This window comes from Myxocyprinus asiaticus, chromosome 46 (assembly GCF_019703515.2).
Source record: "Myxocyprinus asiaticus isolate MX2 ecotype Aquarium Trade chromosome 46, UBuf_Myxa_2, whole genome shotgun sequence".
NCBI lineage: Eukaryota > Metazoa > Chordata > Actinopteri > Cypriniformes > Catostomidae > Myxocyprinus > Myxocyprinus asiaticus.
Genome location: NC_059389.1, coordinates 20782961 through 20807276, shown reverse-complemented (window position 1 = coordinate 20807276; position 24316 = coordinate 20782961). Strand labels below are relative to the sequence as shown.

Sequence of the window (24316 nt, the reverse complement as noted above, 5' to 3'; positions counted from 1 at the left end):
ATCTACGCTAATATTATTCTACCTGTTTCCCTGTCTCAACCTCCGGATTCATATCCAGCTCCGTTCCTGCTTGGTGTTGGACTCCACTTCTATGTGTCGCAAAGTGATGATGACCAACTACAGCCGGTGCTAGTCAGACATCACTTCAGTCTTTTACGATGGACTTCAGAGAATGAACTGATGCCAACACCTACTGTAAGACATCACAGAAATGACCTGCCGATTGAACTGCGATGCACCTCATTGATCTCTGCCTGCATCACCTTTGTTTATTGATGGAATACACTCTTGAAATGGAACATATAGACTATCAATTAACTGCCAACAACTGCCAACAAAAGCCTTCATCAGCCAACTAACAGAGGACAACGCATCTATGTGAACTTCTGCAGTTAACCCAGGATGGACTTCAAAGACATTAGTCGTTAATCTTACATTTCATACAAAATATTTGTTTAAACACTGGCCCTTAACACTTACTTAGTTTACTAATTTTAAACCACAACTTGAACAGCACACAAATAACTAATATTGGCATTATATTCATGCTGTTTAGCCAGATGGGAATTGGTTTCTCCCCAGGTTATTTTTCTCCATTAACCAACATTTATGGAGTTTTGTGTTCCTTGCCACAGTCGCCTTCGGCTTGCTCACTGGGGTTCTAAATACAATTATTATTTAACTATTTAATTATTTATTTTATACACAATTTACAATTACACAATGATGACTCTAAGAATTTAAAGATATTTCAGTTTCATTTTCTGTTAAAGCATGATTTTCTGTAAAGCTGCTTTGAAAGAATGCGTGTTGTGAAAAGCGCTATACAAATAAAAATGACTTTAACTACTATGGAGAAACCATGATGGCTCTGTTTGAATAGGTCCATGCTGCTGTCAGGCTCCGTATACCCTTATATCTGTGAATAATGGTTGTTGTTGTCATCTTGCTAATTGCTGACAGCCATTAAAATCAGGCCCAGATGCCTTCCTATTCGCACCAGCAAAACGGGAGCTTCAGGCACCATCACTTAATTACAGCTCATTGTAAAAAGCCTCAATTTTTGGATTATAGTGCTAGTAGTAACATGAGTAAATTGGCAAGTGGACATACGCAGGCAATGATGCCCAGATTTCTATCTCTGGGGGGCTTTGAGCAGAGAGAAGTGGGATGCGTTCGCCCATAACAACCACTTTCCAGGCAGCGCTTGAGAGGATGTGAGCCCATCTGTATATGTAATTCTGACAGAACCAGAGCCCATGTCTGGATAAAAAGCACACTACTGGAGAGCAAAGAAAAATTAGCATGTGAATTTAATGATGAAGAACATGTACGGGTTGAATTTCACCCCAAAATCAATAGAAAAATGATTACAAAACTATATTTTGCATAATGAAAATGAAGCTTATGGAAAATGAGGCTTGTTTTTTTTTTTTTTTTTTTTGCATTTGTGACATTTTCATGACAATTAAGCACATTACCCTGCCCAAATTCTCATTACTTTAATGCATAAAAACTCATTTCATTTCTAGTAATACAGTAGACACTTTTTAGCAAAATTTTCAATCAATTTTTATTACTGTTCCATGATCTTCCCAGTCATTTGTGATTACTAGATAAGAATTATTATAGCTTTTTTTTTTTTTTTTTTTTTTTTTTTTTAACTAAGATCAATTTATGAATTAATAATTTCTAATGATTTGTGAACTGGTTCAACAAATGTATTGAAAAGAACCGGTTTGAATGATTGATGACGGCTTGTGACCAATGTTGGGTAAGTGACTAAAAAAGTAATCCACTACAAATCTCTAATAGTTTTTTTCCTCAATTTTAATCACATTACTATTTACTTTACTTTTAAGTAACTTCTAAAACACTTTTTAGATTACTAATTACTTTAAGTAACTTTGAGAAAATTTTGTTTTCTAAATTTCTATATTTCCTTCTTGTTCATCTGTTTGCATTTGTGACAGCTGAGACACCCTTCAGCTGTCACAGAAATGCATACAGATGTACATATTTTAAAGTATTATACATAATATTTTAGAAATACTGTATATGTAACCCAAGTAATGCACTTAAAAGTAATTACCTTAACTGAAATTCAATAACTGTAATCCAATTACTATAATTTAAAATGTAGTGTTACACTACTTTTTAAAATGAAAAGTAATTGTAATAACAGTAACTAATTACTTTGTAGTCAGATTACACCCAACACAGCTTGCGACTAAAGATTTACTGAGCACAAGCATTACACAAGAGCAGTATCTAGCCAAGAAGACATTTTAAAACAGAACATAACTACAAACAAAATCTATATCCACTATAGAAATTTCTATAACTTAAGATTTTATTAAAAAACAATTTGTAAAATGACTATACTGTAAATTCACACCTGCGACCGTACATTAATATTACTTGGCATAAGAATGGTTTATGTTGACTATTATTAATGATAAATGTACCCTAGGTTAATATTCTGTTTGTCCTCCGCATGCCGCCATAAAAGCGCTGACCCGCCGAGGCATGGACTCTACAAGACCCCTAAAGGTGTCCTGTGTTATCTGGCACCAAGACATTAGCAGCAGATCCTTCAAGTCCTTTATGTTGCGAGATGTAGCTGCTATGGATCGGACTAGTTGGTCCAGCACATCACACAGATGCTCAATCGGATTGAGATCTGGGGAATTTGGAGGCCAGGGCAACATCTTGATCTCTTCATCATATTCCCCATTCCCGAACAATGTGTGCAGTGTGGCAGGACGCATTATCCTGCTGAAAGAGGTCACTGCCATCAGGGAATACCATTGCCATGAAGGGGTGTACCAGGTCTGCAACGATGTTTAGGTAGGTGACACGTGCCAAATTGATGTCCACATGACTTTGCGAACCCAGTCTTTCCCAGCAGAACATTGCCCAGAGCATCACGCTCCCTCCACTGACTTGTTGTCTGGCCATAACAATTTGGCCTTTGTCAAAGTCGCTCAGGTCTTTACTCCTGCCCATTTCTCCTGCATTCAACAGATTGACTACGAGAATTGATTGTTCGCTTATCATCTAATCTACCCAGACCTTGACATGTGGCCATGTTAGGAGATTATTAACGTTATTCACTTCACCTGTGAGTGGTCAATGTTTTGGCTCATCTGTGTTACTATGTACCAATAAATAGCATTGGTGTCTTTTATCATGTTTCTGTTTTCACCATTTTATAAAAGCAACAAGCCATCCGAATCTATGCGTTAGAGTGAAAACGTGTACCTTGAAAGCACTGTAAGTCACTCTGAATAAAAGCGTCTAAATATAAATGTAATATAAATAATTTTAGGATGAAATATGAGCTGGATTCACACTCACATATTCTCATTTGCTCTTGCTCTCTCTCTCTCTCTCTCTCTCTCTCTCTCTCTCTCTCTCAAGAACCGGATATCTTAATTGACATTTTGCTGATGAGTTAGCACTTTTTGTGGAAATAATAATCTGGCTCTTTTGCCCTTAGCTCATTCCTTCTCAAGGGTAAAAGAAAGGGAAAAAATGCCTCTCTCCGTCTCTGTGATTAATAACAGCAGTGTACTCTGAGCTTTTCCTCAAAGGTCATTAGGCACCTCAGTTTTATCCCACTATCGGTTGAATACAAATTAAACAGTGCTGTGATTCAACAAAAAGGCTTTCTGGGTGTGTAATCACAATGCAATTACAAGTGCACCACTGTGAGGACTAAGGAGATGGCTGCCTTTCTAAAACAGAACATCATGGGTACAAACAACAAGAAAGCTGCACTCACTTTTTCGGGGACACAGATTCCTCCAGCATGGTAGACTCCTCATCGCCGTCCAAACCAAACCGATCTTTACTCTGTTTCTGTACAATTAGGACACAAGACAAAAATACATTCACATAGAGGAGCGACAACCAAGCTCTGAAATACCTACACTGCAGAGAAGATTTTTTTTTTTGGTGGTTGTTTGACAGTTTAACCAAAAAATTTAAATTCTGTTATCATGGCAAAGTTTAAATGTACAAGAGAGTGAATATCATATAGCTTTAGAAGACTTGGATATACAGTTGAAGTCAGAAGTTTACATACACCTTAGCCAAATTTATTTAAACTAATTTCTTCACAATTCCTGACATTTAATCGTAGAAAACGTTCCCTGTCTTAGGTCAGTTAGGATCACTACTTTATTTTAAGAATGTGAAATGTCAGAATAATAGTAGAGATAATGATTTATTCCAGTTTTTAATGCTTTCATCACATTCCCAGTGGGTCAGAAGTTTACATACACTTTGTTATTATTTGGTAGCATTGCCTTTAAATTGCTTAACTTGGGTCAAACTTTTTGGGTAACCTTCCACAAGCTTTTTGGGTAACCTTCCACAAGCTTTTTGGGTAACCTTCCACAAGTTGCTGGAATTTTGGCCCATTCCTCCAGACAGAACTGGTGTTACTGAGTCAGGTTTGAAGGCCTCCTTGCTCTCACACTCTTTTTCAGTTCTGCCTACAAATTTTCTATCGGATTGAGGTCAGGGCTTTGTGATGGCCACTCCAATACCTTGACTTTGTTGTCCTCAAGCCGTTTTGCCGACATAATATTCCTTCCTAATGATGCCATCTATTTTGTGAAGTGCACCAGTCCCTCCTGCAGCAAAGCACCCCTACAACATGATGCTGCCACCCCCATGCTTCACGGTTGGGATGGTGTTCTTCGGCTTGCAAGACTCACCCTTTTTCCTCCAAACATAATGATGGTCACTATGTGTCCAGTCATTAGAATTGGGGAAAGGTGCTTAATTGTCATGTAAATAAAGTCACACTGCAAAAAAAATTTCCTTTTTTTTTTTTTTTTTTTTTTTTTTTTTAACAAAAACTGAACTTTTTTCGATTTATTTTTTCTTTTATTTTGGGAATTTCAAATCCCAGGGTGGGATTTTCTCCCCAATTTGGAAAGCCCAATTTCCAATGCGCTTTAAGTCCTCATGGTGGCGTAGTGACTCTCCTCAATCCAGGTGGCAGAGTACAAATCTCAGTTGCCTCCGCGTCTGAGACCATCAACCTGCACATCTTATCACGTGGTTTATTGAGCGCGTTACCGCGGAGACATAGCGCATGTCGAGGCTTCACGCTATTCTCTGTGGCATCCACACACAACTCACCACGCGCCCCACCAAGAGCAAACCACATTATAGCGACCACAAGGAGGTTACCCCATGTGACTCTACCCTCCCTAGCAACCAGGCCAATTTGGTTGCTTAGGAGACCTGGCTGGAGTCACTCAGCATGCCCTGGGATTCAAACTCGTGAACTCTAGGGGTGGTAGTCAGTGTCTTTACTCAAATTTTTATAATTAAAACCAGCATAAATCACAACAAATACTACCATGACACTTAACATTTTATATATATATATATATATATATATATATATATATATATATATATATATATATATATATATCTTTCTTTTTTCCATGTTACAGTACTGAGAAAAGATGTGCTTAATGTTCATGTATATAATATTTCACACAGCATAAAAAGGAAATGCAACAAAAAATAGGGCTTTATATTCTTTATGCAAATACTTACTGCAATACACCAGTTATTTACTCTATAAAATCAGCATAAATTAGCACAACAAATACTACCATCACACTTTACAATATATATATATATATATATATATATATATATATATATATATATATATATATATATATATATATATATATATATATAATATTACATAAATGAAAATTTGCCTAATTTGCGTGTAAATAATATGTCACAGTGCAAAAATTTGAAATACGACAAAATAGGGCTTCATTGCAAAGTATTGGGTGAAATATGACACAAACATGTTCTTGACTGACTTTGTATGATTCACCCAGATATCATGTGTCCACAAAAAAATAAAAAAAAAATAAAAAATACAAATCATACTTTTTTCCAAACACGAGGCTGAGATTTTTGGGTGAACTATCCCTTCAATTCATGCATTCAGGAGTGTCTAACAGTGACTTGCCTTCTTAAGGATGATGTCAATGTATCCAGCAATAAGCTGTGAGATCTGCTCCCCTTCTGTGGTCTGGACGGAGTAATAGCTCTCCTGGTACTCACCAAAGTCCTACACACACATACACAAACACAGAAGCACATATCTCAAGGCTGTCTTCTTGTACAGTGTGGATGTGAGTATTGTATTTTAGCTGACAGGAAGTCAGAGAGCTTTCCTTGCAGCACAAGTGCAGTACATGAGATGCTATAAGTGGCTCTTAATGGTTGAGCAGAACTGTTCATCACATAACAAGGTTAAACACTACTGTAAACAAAGACAAGGGCATTTTATCATGGAAAAACAAAACTCAGCAATTCTTGTTGTTACAGCTATAATTAAATTGTTTTTATAATGACAACACAATATATACACGTGAGACAGATGTTAAACAAGGTCCAGGGCAAAAAAGCTGCCAGATATGTTCAATGTGGGGGCAATAAATTCCCCTTTAGTGAATTGCTCAGATTTTTTTTTTTTTTCAGATTTGTAGTATAACATTAGTTACGTTTCATGATACTATAGTTAATCTTAATATAAAGAGTTTTTTGATTAGAAAAAAAGCACATATTTTCCCTTAATAAAACAGTTAATTTCTGACACTAGGAGCAGCAATGTAAAAAAAAAAAAAAATTATCATCATAATGATAAATGGACATGATGCATTCCAGGGAGCAAACTTTTAATTTTTTGGTCTCTGACCTCTGTCGTGCTATTTTCAAGTCTTCAAAGAGCTCATTAAGTTGGAATCAAGCTGGCTTCTACAGTATAATCAAAAAAATTCTTTGTAGTCATAATTCATTTACTATTGATTTGAATTAAAAACATTATTTCTTAACCAATTTTAAGATGACTGCTCAAGTAAAATAAATAACATATATTACAGCAGCCCCTGTAAGTACAAGAAGACTTCAGCCACACTTAAAAATGTAACAGATATCCAACCAAATATCCTGTGATACGTTTTAAATGAATAATGGGCGTACCAACGTGAAGCTCTTTGGGGAGGCCGCCCATCTCTTCACTGTGGTGAGTGGCCACTCCTGCACCACTTCTTTGGTCTTCTCATCCACCCGCATCACCGACTCTTTGGTAATGCCCAGTAGACGTGGAACCAGCTTATTCTTGCTTTTCATCTTTTCCTGTTTAAAAATAACACATGGCATTTGTTTATTGTGTGGTGAGTGCAGAACTATACAATGAGATACTGATTGCTGACTTCATTTCTGTATTTATATATGTTTGCTAAATTTGTTTTGCTCATTAATCATGATGAAAGAAGTGCCGCCATGCACGCATGCAGTTTTACTGTCCTTATTTAAACTCTTATTTCTCTCAACCACGTTCATTGAAGAATAAACGGATGGTTAGACTTAAAATATTGCTTAAAAAATGCTTAAAGAATGTGAAATTATTTTTGACCCTAAAACATGCACAACAGGATATGATGTAATGTACCATGTTTTGCTTTGAATAACAAGAAATTATAATTAACATTTAATAATACATTCAAAATGTTAAAATATCTACTCCAGGTTTTTTTTTATTAGCTACTTTTCGTATTTCGCTTTTATTCTTTAGTTTGCATTCTTTTAAATGTACATTTACATTTAGTTTAATATTCAGCCAAATCCTCCATTGATAAAACGTCTTTTTTTATTTATTAAATGAATTTGCAAGTCGTTGTGCACTAAATTTGAATCTTGGTATCTTGTTGGATTTTTCCCCTTTTTCTCCCAATTTGGAATGCCCAATTCTCAATGTGCTTTTTAAGTCCTCGTGGTCGTGTAGTGATTCACTTAAGTCCGGGTGGCAGAGGACGAATCCCAGTTGCCTCTGCTTCTGAGACCGTCAAACCACGTGTCTTATCACGTAGCTTGTTGAGTGCACTGCCACGGAGACATAGCGCGTGTGGAGGCTTCACGCCATCCACCGTGGCAACCACGCTCAACTCACCACGCGCCCCACCGAGAACGAACCACATTATAGCGACCACGAGGAGGTTACCCCATGTGACTCTACCGTCCCTAGCAACCGGGCCAATTTGGTTGCTTAGGAGACCTGGCTGGAGTCACTCAGCATACCTTAGGATTCGACCTAGCGAACTCCAGGGGTGGTAGCCAGCGTCTTTATCACTGAGCTACCCAGCTCCCCCCCCCAAAAGAAATTATTGTTATGACCAGTTGTCATTTTTTTCAAATAAATGCTCTAAATGACAATATTTTTATTTGGAATTTGGGAGAAATGTTGCCAGTACTTTATAGAATAAAGCAAAAACTGTCATTTTACTCAAACACATACCTATAAATAGTAAATCCAGAGAAACTGATCATTTTGCAGTGGTCTCAATTTTTTCCAGAGCTGTATATATATATATATATATTAATTCAGATAATTAAAATGTATTACATTATTGTGGCATACCAATAAAGCATTGACAAGACAACACAAAAAGTGGCTGCAAAGTAAATATGTTTTTTATTTCCATAATGACTGGCTTTTATAATAAGCCTACAGTCCACAGCAATCCATTTTGCAATTGAATTTGTCAATCGTCCAATCATTAAGGGCTTTTCTAAGGACGCATCAATGTACAGATATGTCAGACAGAAGATTTTATACCATCTCACTTTGGTTGCATTGCGTCAAACACAACATTTTTAAGTTAAACAGTTTGAAACTTGAGATCCCTACATTCGGAATTGCGCTCCATCCAGCTGTGTTTGAACGCAAGAAAGCATTCTCAACTTGTGCTGTCACTAGAGTTCAAGCAAGTCTGAATGCGGTTTGTTGTGTGTACAGCTGCGTGTTGCCTCTACAGCTGCAGTTTTCGCTTACTGCCCCTTGCTGAAAACAGGTGGTACTTCAAGCTTGAGTTGCGCCAATGGTAGGAATATTCCTTATTACAGTCAGGGGACATGAATAATTGTGATCATTTTTTTAACACATTATTTATTAAATAATTAATTGCACTGAATTAACAAGTTAAATCAACGGACCTCGAAAAAAGCAGTATCAAGATTCTTCAAAATCTCTCCTTGTGTGTTCCAAGGACTGAATGAAAGACATACAGGCAGGGGCCTAGAGTCCAGGGGGATGGGGGGAGGTAACCCCCCAGTAATCAAAACAAGCAAGTACAACCCCCCAATATTTATACCATGATCAATGGAAACATATACATACTTCACGCTGCTTATTTAAAAAGCTTTAAAGTAGTTACTGTAGCTACTTTTTGTTAGTAACTGGTAGTGTAGCTAAATAATAATAATTTTTTTTTTTTTTAAAAGAGTAGTTTCCATTTAGCTTCCCCTAATGGATCGAGCATCATTCTGTCTGGTTCATCAGGGTTACATAGGGGCACACGTGCAAAGCTAACTGAGCGAATCAGGCAGTGCAGCTGGCACATGGGCAGCAGTCTCCAACACCTTATGCCACTCTGAAATGGCCTGGTGCATTTGCCATTTCCCCTCGGCTCAAACTCACACACATTTGACTCAGAACAAATGCCTGCAGATGGCATCCTGCCAGAGGGTTCGGACAACCACACAAATACATAATAAAACGCTAAACGTTTTAAAATGACCTTTCTCCCCGTACATCCCTCTGCTATTGTTTTCACCTGAGGGTCTTAAATAACATTTCTGATAAGGGCACGTTATAATGGCTTACCTCACTGCAAGCCCTGCTCATATTGTTCATAGTTCTTATGTACAAATGATGTCCCTTTTCAAGGGTGATATTAATTTACTGTGAGAAAAAATAGATTTTTTAAAAGGATGTTCATTGTATTATTGTCCGCGTCAGTCAGGGATGGTTGTATTGTTTGCATTCAAAGCAGTGCAATCTATTGTGCAGTGTTTAATTTAAAACTCGGCACTTAACAACATACTGCTAATGACCTGAAACTGATCGGACGGGACTTTATTTTAATTTAAGTTTTTACATTTGTTATGTTTCTTTGGAATAACATACACTGATGAATTGTGCACAATAAGGCCGGGAACGTATATTAAGAAAGTACAGTAAATAGTGTCCATTTTAATTTCATTTAGATTCTTATGTATTAAAAATGGTATTCGTAATGATTTATAATATATATGGTTCTTTTATGATATTATGTATATTATCATATTGTATTTAGGGCTGTCAATGGCATTTAGGGCTGTTTAACACATAATTCAGTGCAATTACTTGTATACAAAATAATGTGTTAAAAAAATAAAGCAATTAATCATGTCCCTGGACTGTAATAAAAAAATATTCCTACCATTGGAGCAATTCAAGCTTGAAGTAACACCTGTTTTCAGCAGGGGGGCAGTATGCGAAACTCCAGCTGTATAGGAAATGCGTAACTTGTACAGTGAACAAACCGCATTCAGGCTTGCTTAAAGGTGCCTTCACATGTTATCGGAATTATTGTAAATACAAGTTTCCCACTCAGAAGTTGCACTTGAACGACCCCTTAAGTCATAACTAGGACTAGGAAACTGAGATAATTTTGATACTCTTATTTTCCACGATGGGAGGAGTAGTAAACTTTCAACATTGCGGAGGAGAATCTGTAGCGAATGACAGGTTTTAATAATTCATCTAAATACAGCTAACTGTTAACACTTGCCGTTTCGGTCATATGCTGTACATTTTCACACTGTGAAAATAGCTTGTATTTGACCAAAATTCCATTATCGTCAGCAAGCTGAGTAAAATGTATCATGGTATCAAAATAAAAGTTCCTTAAGAAATATGTATGAATAAACCTGATGTCCATGTTTCCTGTTCTTTATGACAACAAAGCACTTGAACGCAACATACTCGTAATTACCAGTTCAGAAGTGGGAAGTAGGATAATTCTGATAGCAAATGAAGGCAGCATAATACTAGCAACAGCACAAGATGAGAACATGTCTTGTGTTCAAACAAAGATAGACGGAGCGTAATTCCGAATGCAGGGATCTCAAGATGTGTTTTTCTAATTTCAAACTACCTTTAACTTGACACAGCAACCTAAAAACGCTGTGTTTATGAAGGGACACAACCAAAGTGAGATGGTCTGAAAGTGCTCGTCTGTCGCATGTGTACATTTACGTGTAGGCCTACTTAGAAAGCCCTTATATAAATTTATCTCTGACAGATTGACAAATTAAATTGCAAAATTGCTTATTTTGGACTGTAGGCCAATAATAGGCTTATGTTCAAAGATGTTATGTTGGAAATAAACAATATATTGAATTCTAAAGCCACTCTTTGTATTGTCTTATCAATGCTTTATTTGTCTATCTCAATAATGTAATGCATTTTAATTATTGAATTATTATAAAACTCAGTAAAAAAAAAAAGAAACCTCTCACTTTCAACTACTTTTATTTTCAGCAAACTTAACATGTGTAAATATTTGTATGAACATAAAGATTCAACAACTAAGACATAAACTGAACAAGTTTCACAGACATGTGACTAACAGAAAAGGGGGGGGGGGGGTCAAAATCAAAAGAAACATTCAGTATCTGGTGTGGCCACCAGCTGCATTAAGTACTGCAGTGCATCTCCTCCTCATGGACTGCACCAGATTTGCCAGTTCTTGCTATGAGATGTTACCCCACTCTTCCACCAAGGCACTTGCAAGTTCCCGGACACTTCTGGGGGGGAATGGCCCTAGCCCTCACCCTCCAATCCAACAGGTCCCAGATGTGCTCAATGGGATTGAGATCTGGGCTCTTCGCTGGCCATGGCAGAACACTGACATTCCTGTCTTGCAGGAAATCACGCACAGAATGAGCAGTATGGCTGGTGGCACTGTCACGCTGGAGGGTCATGTCAGGATGAGCCTGCAGGATGGGTACCACATGAGGGAGGAGGGTGTCTTCCCTGTAATGTAGAGCATTGAGATTGCCAGCAGTGACAACAAGCTCAGTCCAATGATGCTGTGACACACCGCCCCAGACCATGACGGACCCTCCACCTCCAAATCGATCCCGCTCCAGAGTACAGGCCTCGGTGTAACACTCATCCCTTCGATGATAAATGCGAGTCCGACCATCACCCCTGGTGAGACAAAACCACGACTCATCAGTGAACAGCACTTTTTGCCAGTCCTGTCTGGTCCAGCGAAGGTGGGTTTGTGCCCATAGGCGACATTGTTGCTGGTGATGTCTGGTAAGGACCTGCCTTACAACAGGCCTACAAGCCCTCAGTCCAGCCTCTCTTAGCCTAGCGTGGACAGTCTGATCACTGATGGAGGGATTGTGTGTTCCTGGTGTAACTCGGGCAGCTGTTGTTGCCATCCTGTACCTGTCCCGCAGGTGTGATATTCGGATGTACCGATCCTGTGTAAGTGCTGTTACACATGGTCTGCCACTGCGAGGACGATCAGCTGTCCTTCCTGTCTCCCTGTAACGCCGTCTTAGGCGTCTCATGGTACGGATATTGCAATTATTGCCCTGGCCACATCTGCAGTCCTCATGCCTCCATGCAGCATGCCTAAGGCACGTTCACGCAGATGAGCAGGGACCCTGGGCATCTTTCTTTTGGTGTTTTTCAGAGTCAGTAGAAAGGTCTCTTTAGTGTCCTATGTTTTTATAACTGTGACCTTAATTGCCTACCGGCTGTAAGCTGTTAGTGTCTTAACGACTGTTCTACAGGTGCATGTTCATTAATTGTTTATGGTTCATTGAACAAGCATGAAAAACATTGTTTGAACCCTTTACAATAAATATCTGTAAAGTTATTTGGATTTTTACAAAATTATCTTTAAAATACAGTGTCCTGAAAAAGGGACGTTTCTTTTTTTGCTGAGATATACACACACACACACACACACACACACACACACACACACACACACAGAGATCAGCCACAACATTAAAACCACTGACAGGTGAAGTGAATAATGTTTATTATGTCGTTACAATGGCACCTGTCAAGGGGTGGGATATATTTGGCAGCAAGTGAACAATCAGTTCTTGAATTTCATGTGTTGGAAGCAGGAAAAATATGGGCAAGTGTAAGGATCTGAGCAACTTTGACAAGGGCCAAATTGTGATGGCTAGACGACAGGGTCAGAGCATCTCCAAAACGGCAGGTCTTGTGGGGTGTTCCCGGTTTGCAGTGGTTAGAACAACCAAAAGTGGTCCAAGGAAGGACAACCAGTGAACCGGTGACAGGGTCATGGGTGCCCAAGGCTCATTGATGCACGTGGGGAGTGAAGGCTAGCCCGTCTAGTCCGATCCCACAGAAGAGTTACTGTAGCACAAATTGCTGAAAAACTTCATGCTGGCTATGACAGAAAGGTGTCAGAACACACAGTGCATTGCAGCTTGCTGCATAGCCGCAGACCTGTCAGAGTGCCCATGCTGACCCCTGTCCACCGCCGAAAGCGCCTACAATGGGCACGCGAGTGTCAGAACTGGACCATGGCGCAATGGAAGAAGGTGGCCTGGTCTGATGAATCACATTTTCTTTTAGATCATGTGGACGGCCGGATATGTGTGCGTCGTTTACCTGGGGAAGAAATGGAAGCAGGATGCACCACGGGAAGAAGGCAGGCCAGCGGAGGCAGTGTGATGCTGGGATACCTTGGGTCTTAGCATTCATGTGCATGTTACTTTTACACGTATCACCTACCTAAAGATTGTTGTAGACCACGTACACCCCTTCATGGCAACGGTATCCCCTGATGGCACTGGCCTCTTTCAGCAGGATAACGCACCCTGCCACACTGCAAAAATTGTTCAGGAATGGTTTGAGGAACATGACAGAGTTCAAGGTGTTGACTTGGCCTCCAAATTCCCCAGATCTTAATCCGATTGAGCATCTATGAGATGAGCTAGACCAACAAGTGTGATCCATGGAGGCCCCACCTCGTAACTTACAGGAATGAAAGGATCTGCTGTTAACGTCTTGGTGCCAGATACCACATGACACCTTCAGAGGTCTTGTGGAGTACATGCCTCGATGGGTCAGAGCTGTTTTGGCGGCACGAGGGGGACCTACACGATATTAGGTAGGTGGTTTTCATGTTGTGGCTGATCGGTGTATATATATATATATATATATATATATATATATATATATATATATATATATATATATATATATATATATATATATATATATTTAGACCTATAACTATGTATAAATATTTAATCATATATTTAATTATTGTTAATTGAGGGACTTTCTCAGCAAATGTTTATATATGCATTTAATTGATTGAAAGCCCTAAATATATTATATTATACATCACATGAAAATGTAATATAACATGATATAACACAAAATGTGGTGTTGACAATATTTAGTATTATTTTATTTTATTATTCTCTTTAAAGTTGTATATGTCAATAGGTAAGTAACAACTTAGGTAAATAGGTAAATTAACTGTGGTTACAATTATTCACAAGTACTTACAACTAATTATAATGTGTATTATATGGCATTATTAATACCGTTATAATTCTTTATAACTACAAAAACACTTTACAGATGTGTTTGACAACCCTGCTGTAAAAAGGGTTAAAGTTGTTATCCATTGCGGTTCTTTCTAGTGGCCATCTGTAAACTATAGGCCTTGTGTAATAAAAGCGGTTATGAATTTTCTCACACTGTAGGTTAGATTTTTAGTTGACTGTCAAAATGACTGTCTCTTAAACCTACAAAGCACTACACTTTCATGTCCATGTCAGACCAGCAGGGGAGCAGGAACGCAAGCGCATGACTTTTAATCTCAAAGATCTGAAACTCGCAAAAAAAACATTCAGAGACATTTGTTGCTGAGGGGCGAGAAGCACACTGACAGGTGCAATATGATTCTGAGAGACAGATTTTACTGCCTTTGCCTCCACACAAACACAAACACAAACACAAACACACCCACCCACCCACACACACACACGCACACACACACCCACCCACCCACCCACACACACACACACCGCACACACACACACACACACACACACACACACACACACACACACACACACACACATAGACAATAGGGTTGGAAACTGACAAGTGGTTCTTATTCAGAATGGTTCCATTTAACAAAAATAATACTGGAACTGAATGATTTATGACATTCGGTTCTGTTAAAGGTTCTTGAATATCTAAATTATTCCACCAGTGTGGACAGAATACCATATTAAAATACTCTGACAGGGTTGTTGCTACAGAATTTACAGCTCCATAGCGAGAGAGAAATTCCTATCATTAGCTGCCTTTCCACTATTGGGCCAAACGAGGGCATGCCACGGCCAGTTGTGTTCCCACTATCCCTTCCAGTGCTTCATTGTGCCTCCTTTGGGCTTTCTTGGGGCCAATGGCCTTAGGCCCGTCGATTACCCTTGGGCCAGTTTCGGCAAACTTGTCAGGATATGTATCCAGCGTACAACGGTACAGGTTCAGAAAATAAATAAATAAATAAAAGCGGGCAGAGTACTAATCCGTTAAAACGCACAATGGACAAAGTGATGTCCAAACTTTCCATGGTTCAGTGAACTTTCATAGATGGCGTGCTGGGACATTGTCCCGCATCCCACCATTCGGGACATCATGGCAGTTACAGTCGGTGAGTTGTTATCGCTAATTTATCTTGTTGGTTATATCGAACGTTTACATTCGATATAAAAATTTGATATTCTAGATAACTCGACAGCATGAAATGGACAGGGTGTGTGATGTTCGCACTAGGGCGGCGTATTAAGGGCAGATTTTAAGGCAACGCCTAGGGGCTTTTGGCCAGATGGTGGGAACGCAGATCGGTTTTGGTCTTGCGGCTCAAGATCCAAGGCTATTGGCCCCGGCTGGCCAGTTGATAGCTCTGGCTTGCACTGGCCCAGTAGTGGAAAAGCGGCTATTGTCAGCAAAAATTGTTTGTAAGGTTTGTAAATTGTTTGCAACAGAGGTGTTAAGGTGTTTAATCTGTGGTCCAATGTTTTTACTTCTTTTCTGTACTTACACATGTTGTCTTTCACACACAAAGCTCTTCTAACAAAAACAACAGTGTTGATGTCTCTTCATCTCACAAAAGCTCTGTATTATACAGTACACAGTAACTTACCTTGACCAGGAAAAACGACACCCCGTATGTGCGTAGGGACCTGGCAAGCTTCACATATTTCACCTTAGCTTCAATTTCTGTCATTTCGCCACAGCTTTTGTGGTCCTGTTGGGAGGTTTAGATGTTAACTTTTGTAATTTTCCTGTAATTTAGCATACACTTTTACCCATATGGCATTATTAAACTTATTAATGGAACACATAGTAAAGTTATTAATGGTGCAATACTCCTGGAATAACCTGGGTTTAAGTGACATGCTCAGTGGATGATGGTACAGTTGCAGGAAAGTGTATGTGATGGATTTTCCTGGACTTCAAACACAGTCCACTTAAATAACTCACAATAATATGTTTTCATGTGAATGTGTTGTGAATGTTTACAAAATGTGTTCAATACACAAAAGGCATGAAATCGCACTGTATCATTGTTGGTGCTATTTTATTTTTTATCAGATTCTTTGACTAGTATCGTGACTTAGTTAAAGATCAGTCAGAGGGCCACATACCTGAAAAAGTCTCTTCTCCGCCCCCCTCTGTTTGATGTATTCTTTCGGTAGGAACTCCTTCAGGCTGCAAACACATTTCACATGTTTATGCTCAAGATACACAAACATTTTCCCCTCAAAACAGAACAAAACACATGAGGTCATCCTGGCTGGAATTACATCTACATGTCCAGCATATGCCCAGATCAACCCTCAAGGTTTCTCACACATACTAACAAATGAAACTGTAATCAGATAACAAAAGAGGTACATGTGGGTATATGAATGGACCGCATATGATACCACAACTACAAGGCATGTGGTCTTACTCTAAAAATCCTGGCTTGTGTTTGTGCTCCACGTGGGGACCGAATTGGATCTGTGCCTGAATTCCAGCGAACTCGCAAGCCTTATCAAAGGACACTGGGTGGGAGCCGTTCAGAATGTCATCCCTGGCCTGAAAAAGAGACAGAAAACAAGAGCTTAAGTTACAGAATGTGACAAGAGCACCAACAACTAGATTTTCACATTGTCTGATTCGCTAGCCTATTGATTGTATGTTCTGAATGGTTTCTAGGGCGTTGTTAGGGTGTTCTGGGTGGTAGCTGGGGTGTTAAGGGTGGTTGCTATGGTGTTTAAACAGTGTGAGACAAGTTACACACCACTAAGACATTGCTAGGTGGTTGCTAGGACTTCCTAGGTGATTGCTAGGGCATTGCTAAGCAGTTGTTGGGGTGTTCATTGTGATCAATTAGGCATTACTCGACAGTTGATAGGATGTTCTGGGTGATCGCTACGGTGTTGCTAGGGAATTCTGGGTTGTTGCTAGGTGTTGCTAGGGTGATCAAATGTGCAGGACGAGTTACGTGCCAAAGTATTGGATAAAAACCATCGATAAGGTGTTTTGAGTGGTTTCTAGGCCGTTGTTAGGGTGTTCTGGGTGGCCGATATGGCATAGTTTAGGGGTTACTAGGATGCTCTGGGTGACTGCTAGGGTGTTGTTAGGTTGTTGCTTGGACATTCTGGATGGTAGCTAGGGTATTGCTAAGTGGCTGCTGGGGTGTTCTGGGCGGTCACTTGGACATTGCTAGGTGGTTTCTAGGATGCTCTGGATGATCATTAAGGTGATTCTAGGTGGTTGCTAGGGGATTGCTAAGTGGTTGCTGGGGTGTTCTGAGTGATCACTAGGGCGTTACTTGACGGTTGTTAGAATGTTCTGGGTGACTGCTAAGGTGTTGCCAGGGTGTTCTGGGTGGTTGCTATGGTATTGCTAGGGTGATCAAATAGTTTAGGACAAGTAACACCAAAGTATTGGATGAAAACCATTGATATGGTGTTCTGAGTGGTTTCTAGGGTGTTGTTAGGGTGTTCTGGGTGGTCACTTGGGCATTGCTAGGCAGCACTTTGGATGTTCTTTTTGATCACTAGGATGTTGCTAGGTGGTATCTAGGGTGTTCTGGGTGGCCACTAGGGCATCACTAGGATTTTCTGGGTGATCACTAGGTTGTTGTTAGGTGGTATCTGGGGTGTTCTGGGTGGTAGCCTGTACATTGCTATGCAGTTGCTCGGTGTTGTGGGTGTCCTCTGGGGCATATCTAGGTTTTTCTGGGTAGTCCCAAGGGCAATGCTAGGTGGTTGCTGAATGTTCGCTAAAGTGCGCATTGCTAAGCGGCTTATAGGATGTTCTGGGGTGGTCACTAGGGCATTGCTAGGATGTTCTGGGTGATCACTAGGTGGTACCTAGGCTGTTCTGGGTGGTAGCCTCTGCATTACTAAGCAGTTGCTGGGTTGTTCTGGATGTCCACTGGGGTGTTGCTAGGTTTTTCTGGGTATCTGCAAGGGCATTGCTAGGTGATTTCTGGAGTGTTCGGAATGGTTGCTATGTTGTTGCTAAGGTGATCAAATGGTTCATGGCGAGTTAGGCGCTAAAGTGTTGAAAACCACTGATAAGGTGTTCTGAGTCATTTCTAGGACATCGTTAGGGTGTTCTGGGTGGTTCCTAGTGCATTGCTAAGTGGTTTTTAGGGTAATCTGTGTGGCCATTAAGGCGTTACTAGCCAACTTCTATGGTGTTTTGAGGGCTTACTATGGCGTTGCTCAAATGATCAAATAGTGTGGGATGAGTCACACAACAATGAATTGGAGAAAAAAAGCATGAGCAATAACAACAGTAGTTCTTGCAAAATGCAGAAACATTTGAAGGGCTTTAATTAACTTTAGGGCTGTAAATCATAAATAGATTGAGAGAATTTCCATGTACAGAGATATCAAAACATTATGCAAAGTTCCACAGTAGAGCATCACAAAATAAGCAGCTTTAGCAAGTTAATGAACGACTGTAAACAGCTCAGTCGTACATGACAGTTAGTAGCTGGGAAATTCAGAAATATCTGTATGTGTTTGTGTGTAAATCACTGGCAAACACTTTTTTATTTTCATATTACAGGCACCTTGAGTGGTACACAATCAAAAATTGCCCAAAAGAAATCAAAAACAATACAGTATAGTGTGCAGTATGCAATAAGCCAGTATTCTGCTACATCTACTTTAACTCTGCATCAGTCAAGTCCCTGATACTGTTAAGATGGTTCAAAAACACCACACAGTGACAATGAGTGTGGTCTAATGTTACAGATGGCTTCTACTGATAAAGCCTGACTACAGCTGAGTTTAAAAGCAGAGAGGTGTGGATGGTCTAATCTATGGTTTAAAGTGAACTATCTAAACTGTGTGACTAGAGACACCATCTCAAGTTAAAATGTATTTAATTCCATCACTGAGCCACTGCATGCGTTTCCAAGTGAATAGATATAGTGCTGGCTATCTGCAGGGTGAAGCCTACCGCAACACCTTTTCAAATTGAATATGATCAGAATGAGGTAAATTCAAATCAAACAGCCAAAAATGCACACACACACACTTGTTTATACTAGTTTTTAGCGGGTGATGAGGTTATGGAAGTTTTACATCATAATAAGTTCGTGTGTGAGGGCCCCACCCTCAGGAAGTCCACCAGTCATCTCACAACGCTCCCAGATGACGTCACATGGTAACAGCAGCAGAAACAGTCAGTGTGAGTTTATGAGAACACATCGTGACAAACCCAGATATCACTCCATCACGCCCCCAGTGTCTCTTGCTCTCTCTTTCTCAGTGTTAAGTGGAGAAATCCCCTTCAGCTTGCCAAAGAATCCTGCTCACATGCATGTGTGTGTCTTTCTGCTTCTCAAAGTATGTGGGTGTGTGTGTGGCACCATGTCAGAGAATTTCATGGAGGGGTGTGTGTGTTTACTAGAGAGGAAGAGAGACAGAGGGAGAGAGACGAAAGGGAGAGAGAGGTGTTAATATGTTTGTGCATGTGTGGTGTGCTGACTCATGTGCAACAATTAGCCAGAATGGACCATGTTTTTGGAAATATACAATGGTTATACCAAGTTTTTTTATATGTTCAATGGCGTTACCATGTTGCTTGAGGACGATACCATATTTTTGGACATCTACTATAGTAATACAGTCTCTTTTGTAGGTAACCATGTTCCTTGAAGTTCGTGCCATAGTAATACCATGTTTTTTTGTAGGTTACCATGTTCCTTGAAGTTTGTACCATAGTATTTCCATGTTTTTTGGACATGTACCATGTTAATACCATGTTTTCAGACAAGGTACTATAGTATTACCAAGGTTTATAGTTCGTACCATAGTAATATCATGTTTTTTGGACATTTGTGATGGCAATAGCATGTTTTACGGACACAGTACCATGCTAATACCATGTTTGTTTTAGATGTACTATGGCATTAAAATCTTTTTTGAAGATGGTACCATAGCAATACCATGTTTTTGGACATGTACAATGGTAAAACCATGTTTTTGGACATGTACAATGGTAATACCATATGTTTTGGGCATTATGCAATGGTAATAGTATGTTTTTGATATGGACCATGGCATTACCATGTTTCTTGAAGATGTCACCATGGTATTACCATGTTTTTGGACATGTACCATGTTAATGCATGATACATGTCCATGTCTTTAATACATGAAAGACTAAGGAGATCAGTAACCTGGATGCTCAAACTAAAAGACATCCTAAGAGCTAGAACCAAAGATGCTACAACTATGTTTGTTACCAATAATGTCACCTACCACAAATCTTCAAGGAAGGTTCTCTCAGTCAAAGAACTAGAAAGAGCAGAACAAGCGATAATTCAATACATATAACATCTAAATTTTAAAGACGAAATAAAAACCCTTCAAAAGGATCAGTGTAAAATTGAATAGCCCACTCTCACGCTTAGACCCATTTACGGGGAATGGACTAATGAGAGTTGGCGGTCGATCCTTCCTAAGAATTCACATATCCCCAGCTTAATCATGAAACACATCCAGGAACAAATAGGACACTCCGGAAGAAATTACATACTATCCAGACTCCGAGAACATTATTGGTTACCTAGTGCAAACTCATTGGCATGTAAGACTCTTCAAGATTGCATTCTTTGCAGGCGACTTAAAGTGAAACCAGGTGATCAAAAAATGGCAGACCTTCCCCTAGACCACATTACACCTGACTTGCCCACATTTACTTATGTGGGTATTGCTTTATTTGGGCCCTTGGAAATAAAAAGAGGCCGTAGTATAGTGAAAAGATATGGTGAAATCTATACTTGCCTGGTAAGTCGCGCTATTCATCTAAGAGATTGCAAACTCACTAGGTACTGATTACTGTATAAATGCATTACGCAGATTTATCTGCAGACGAGGACCAGTAAGTACTATACATACAGATCAAGGTACCAACTCCATCAGCACTCAGAAAGAGCTAAAAGAAAATATCAAAATATTAGATCATGACAAGCTCCACAACACCTTGGCTAAAAGGGGCGTAACATGGATATTCAATCCACAATCTGGAACCCACCAAGGAGGTGTATGGGAAAGGCTCATTGGATCCTTGAAAAGAATCCTCCAGGAACCCTAGATGAGGATTTACAATCTATTAACAATCTTCTGCGAAGCCAAAGCAATAATGAATGATAGACCTCTAACAATGGTATCAAACGAGCTTCATGATTTTGAACCACTAACACCCAACCACCTCCTAAACATGAAAGGACAACCAATTTTGGCTCCTGGGCTTTAAAAAAAAAAAAAAAAAAAAAAAAAAAAGACACATATGCTCAACGAAGATGGAGACAAGTCCAATATATTGCGAATTTGTTTTGGAAAAGATGGCTTAAAGATTACTTGGCTTTAATGCAAGAAAAAAGAAAATGGACCTCCACCAAGACAAATTTCCAGTCTGATGATATTGTGTGCATAATTGATGAAACTGCCCCTAGAAACTCTTGGTTATTAGGACGCATCAAGACATATCCAGACAACAAGGGACTGGTTCGAAAGGTTCTTGTAAAGACTAAATTTAATACACTTGTAAGACTGATTAACAAACTTTGCCTACTTATAGAATCTTTGCATTAACCAGAGCCAACGGTAAAGGTTGGGCTCCCACGGTGGGTCAAGTGCTAGTAACCTCTGACCTCAAAAGGAAATCAAAGAAAACAAGACGGACTGAAAATATGAATGAACTGATTAAAAATGTAATTATGCAATGAACTGTTTTGATAATATAACATTTGGATAATCATGATGCAAACTTATTAAATGTATTTGTAATTGATATGTTATTAAATTTATTTGAATTATCTGATCTAAATTTAGAGTTTAAATCTACAGACTCCATACTTTTAGGGTAATTGTGGTCCACAATTAGAGGCCGGGTGTTGGAGCCATTGAAAGATATTATTTATATCATCAGTTAGAATGTATTTAGATTATATTTGCTTTATTTTATTTTGTTATTGTATAGCAGTAGTGCTAATGACATGTATACTGTTGTTGTACGACTCTTGGTGTGCAGATAGGTTACTGTTACACTAACCAACACTAACTCCCAAAGATGAATACAGACACAGTGTTCTTATATAAGCAAATAAGTGCAGGTGTGTGTGTATGTTTGTGAGTAGGCAGAGCCACACTAATGTATCTGCAGCAAGCCATGTGCTTCAGAGCCCCAGCCTTAGAACTGCAGGCCGCCTGCTAACACAGCTTATAGCCTCAACATCACGCTAGTGTGCTCTTCTTCTTGAGCAGACACATGTATGCGCACTGGATAACTCACACACACATACACTCATTTACATACATAAACATACATGTACGCACCAAAAACCCACTGGCTGTTTTGTGACACTAGTCATTATGACTCAAATCTGAGAGAAAGAATGCAATGCGTTTGCACGAATGTGTGACAATATCACATGAAAAACAGTGTCTTAACTAAAGTGTTAATTAACGCAATAAATCACATCAATATATTGTTAATCTGAATTTTCATCCTAACCAGCCACGACTGTTGTTAACCTTGCAAAGCAGTTTATTTGCCACAAACTAGTAGTTAAAGGTGCTGTTAGCGATTTTAGCCATTCTGGAACTTCCAAAAGACTAAGCCGTTGTATCGTTGACGTGCACACACAGACACTCTTGAGACCGTTGTGTTGGAGCAGATAAACGTTTCAGCGCCTGACCCCGAGCGTTTCACGGGAGCAGGACACCGTACCGACGAGATTAGATATGGGCTACCCTGTTCCCACGCACAATCACTGACAGGCAGAAAATGTATTTGTATTTTTGTTGCATTGTGCTTTTTAGCCCTGCCTATAATGCAATTTGATTGGTCCAAATTCCCTCTCCACAAAGCTCTGATTGGCTGTGATTTTGCCATTTTGTTTTTATTGAGCTCTGAAAAACTATGCAAAGCTCGAAACTTGTCGCGTTGCACATAGTTAGGATGAGGTGTAAGGACAAATGGCAATTTTTCAATCCATAGCAAGCTACTGTAAAATCGTATTGTGTAAAGTGTAATGTTTTGTTGGTCACTTGGTTTATATTTTCATCGCATAGTACTGTGTAGCCAACCCAAAGTAAAATCTTATTGATCCAAATTCCTGCTCTACTTAGATAGTACATAATAAACATTAAGCATGTTCTGATTGGCTGTGATGGTGGCATTTCGCATTTAATTAAGTCTGAAATAGTACGTAGTGCTCGAAACTTGCCCCGCCATGCATAGTAACATATAAGGAACAAAGAAGCCAATTTTTCCAATCCATAGCCAGCTACTGTGAAACTGTACTACGTACGGTGCAGAGTTTCCACTAAAAACATTTTGGTGCCAGCCAACGTGTCCAGGAATTATAAAGTTTACCGGACAAATTGGAAAAAATCCGGCCATCTAACTTTGATGTTTATTTTGTGCTGTAACGTGATGGACTATGCATAATATGCAATATAAAAGTGACACAATCAAGTCAAATGAACAATAAACGTTTGTTCATTATGGTTTGAATGCAATTCTGAAGTGAGAAGCTTCTCACTGCGGGTATGCAAGACAGGAATATTGCAGGCTGATTTGCCAGTCTGCAGGAAACAACCCGCTGTAGTCGCAGATTAGGATTTTGCAAACTGTCTGGAAAATGTAAACCTTGTGGCAGTGAAGCGCTGTCAACATTGGGACATGTGGCATCAACTAAAAGAGTTGCTGATGCTTCTTGTTCATAACTTCACCAGACATTGCGTGTGAAACGTTTTCAATTAGTCGGACATTGGGACGTTTTAGTGGTCAAAAAACAGTAATTACTGGCTAACGGAAATCCTGGTA

At 39.3% G+C, this 24316-nt stretch overlaps 1 protein-coding gene across 1 annotated transcript in view; it reads right to left on the bottom strand.

Moving 5' to 3' along the window:
• LOC127436150 (talin-2) overlaps positions 1-24316 on the bottom strand; it is a 224534-nt gene that overhangs the window by 98269 nt on the left and 101949 nt on the right. Inside the window, exons 7-12 of the mRNA XM_051690104.1 lie at positions 16923-17050; positions 16615-16678; positions 16110-16214; positions 7039-7194; positions 6023-6124; positions 3788-3864 (exon numbers count right to left, since the gene is read on the bottom strand). Coding sequence (XP_051546064.1) covers positions 3788-3864; positions 6023-6124; positions 7039-7194; positions 16110-16214; positions 16615-16678; positions 16923-17050 — 632 coding nt within the window. The remainder of the gene's footprint in view (positions 1-3787; positions 3865-6022; positions 6125-7038; positions 7195-16109; positions 16215-16614; positions 16679-16922; positions 17051-24316) is intronic.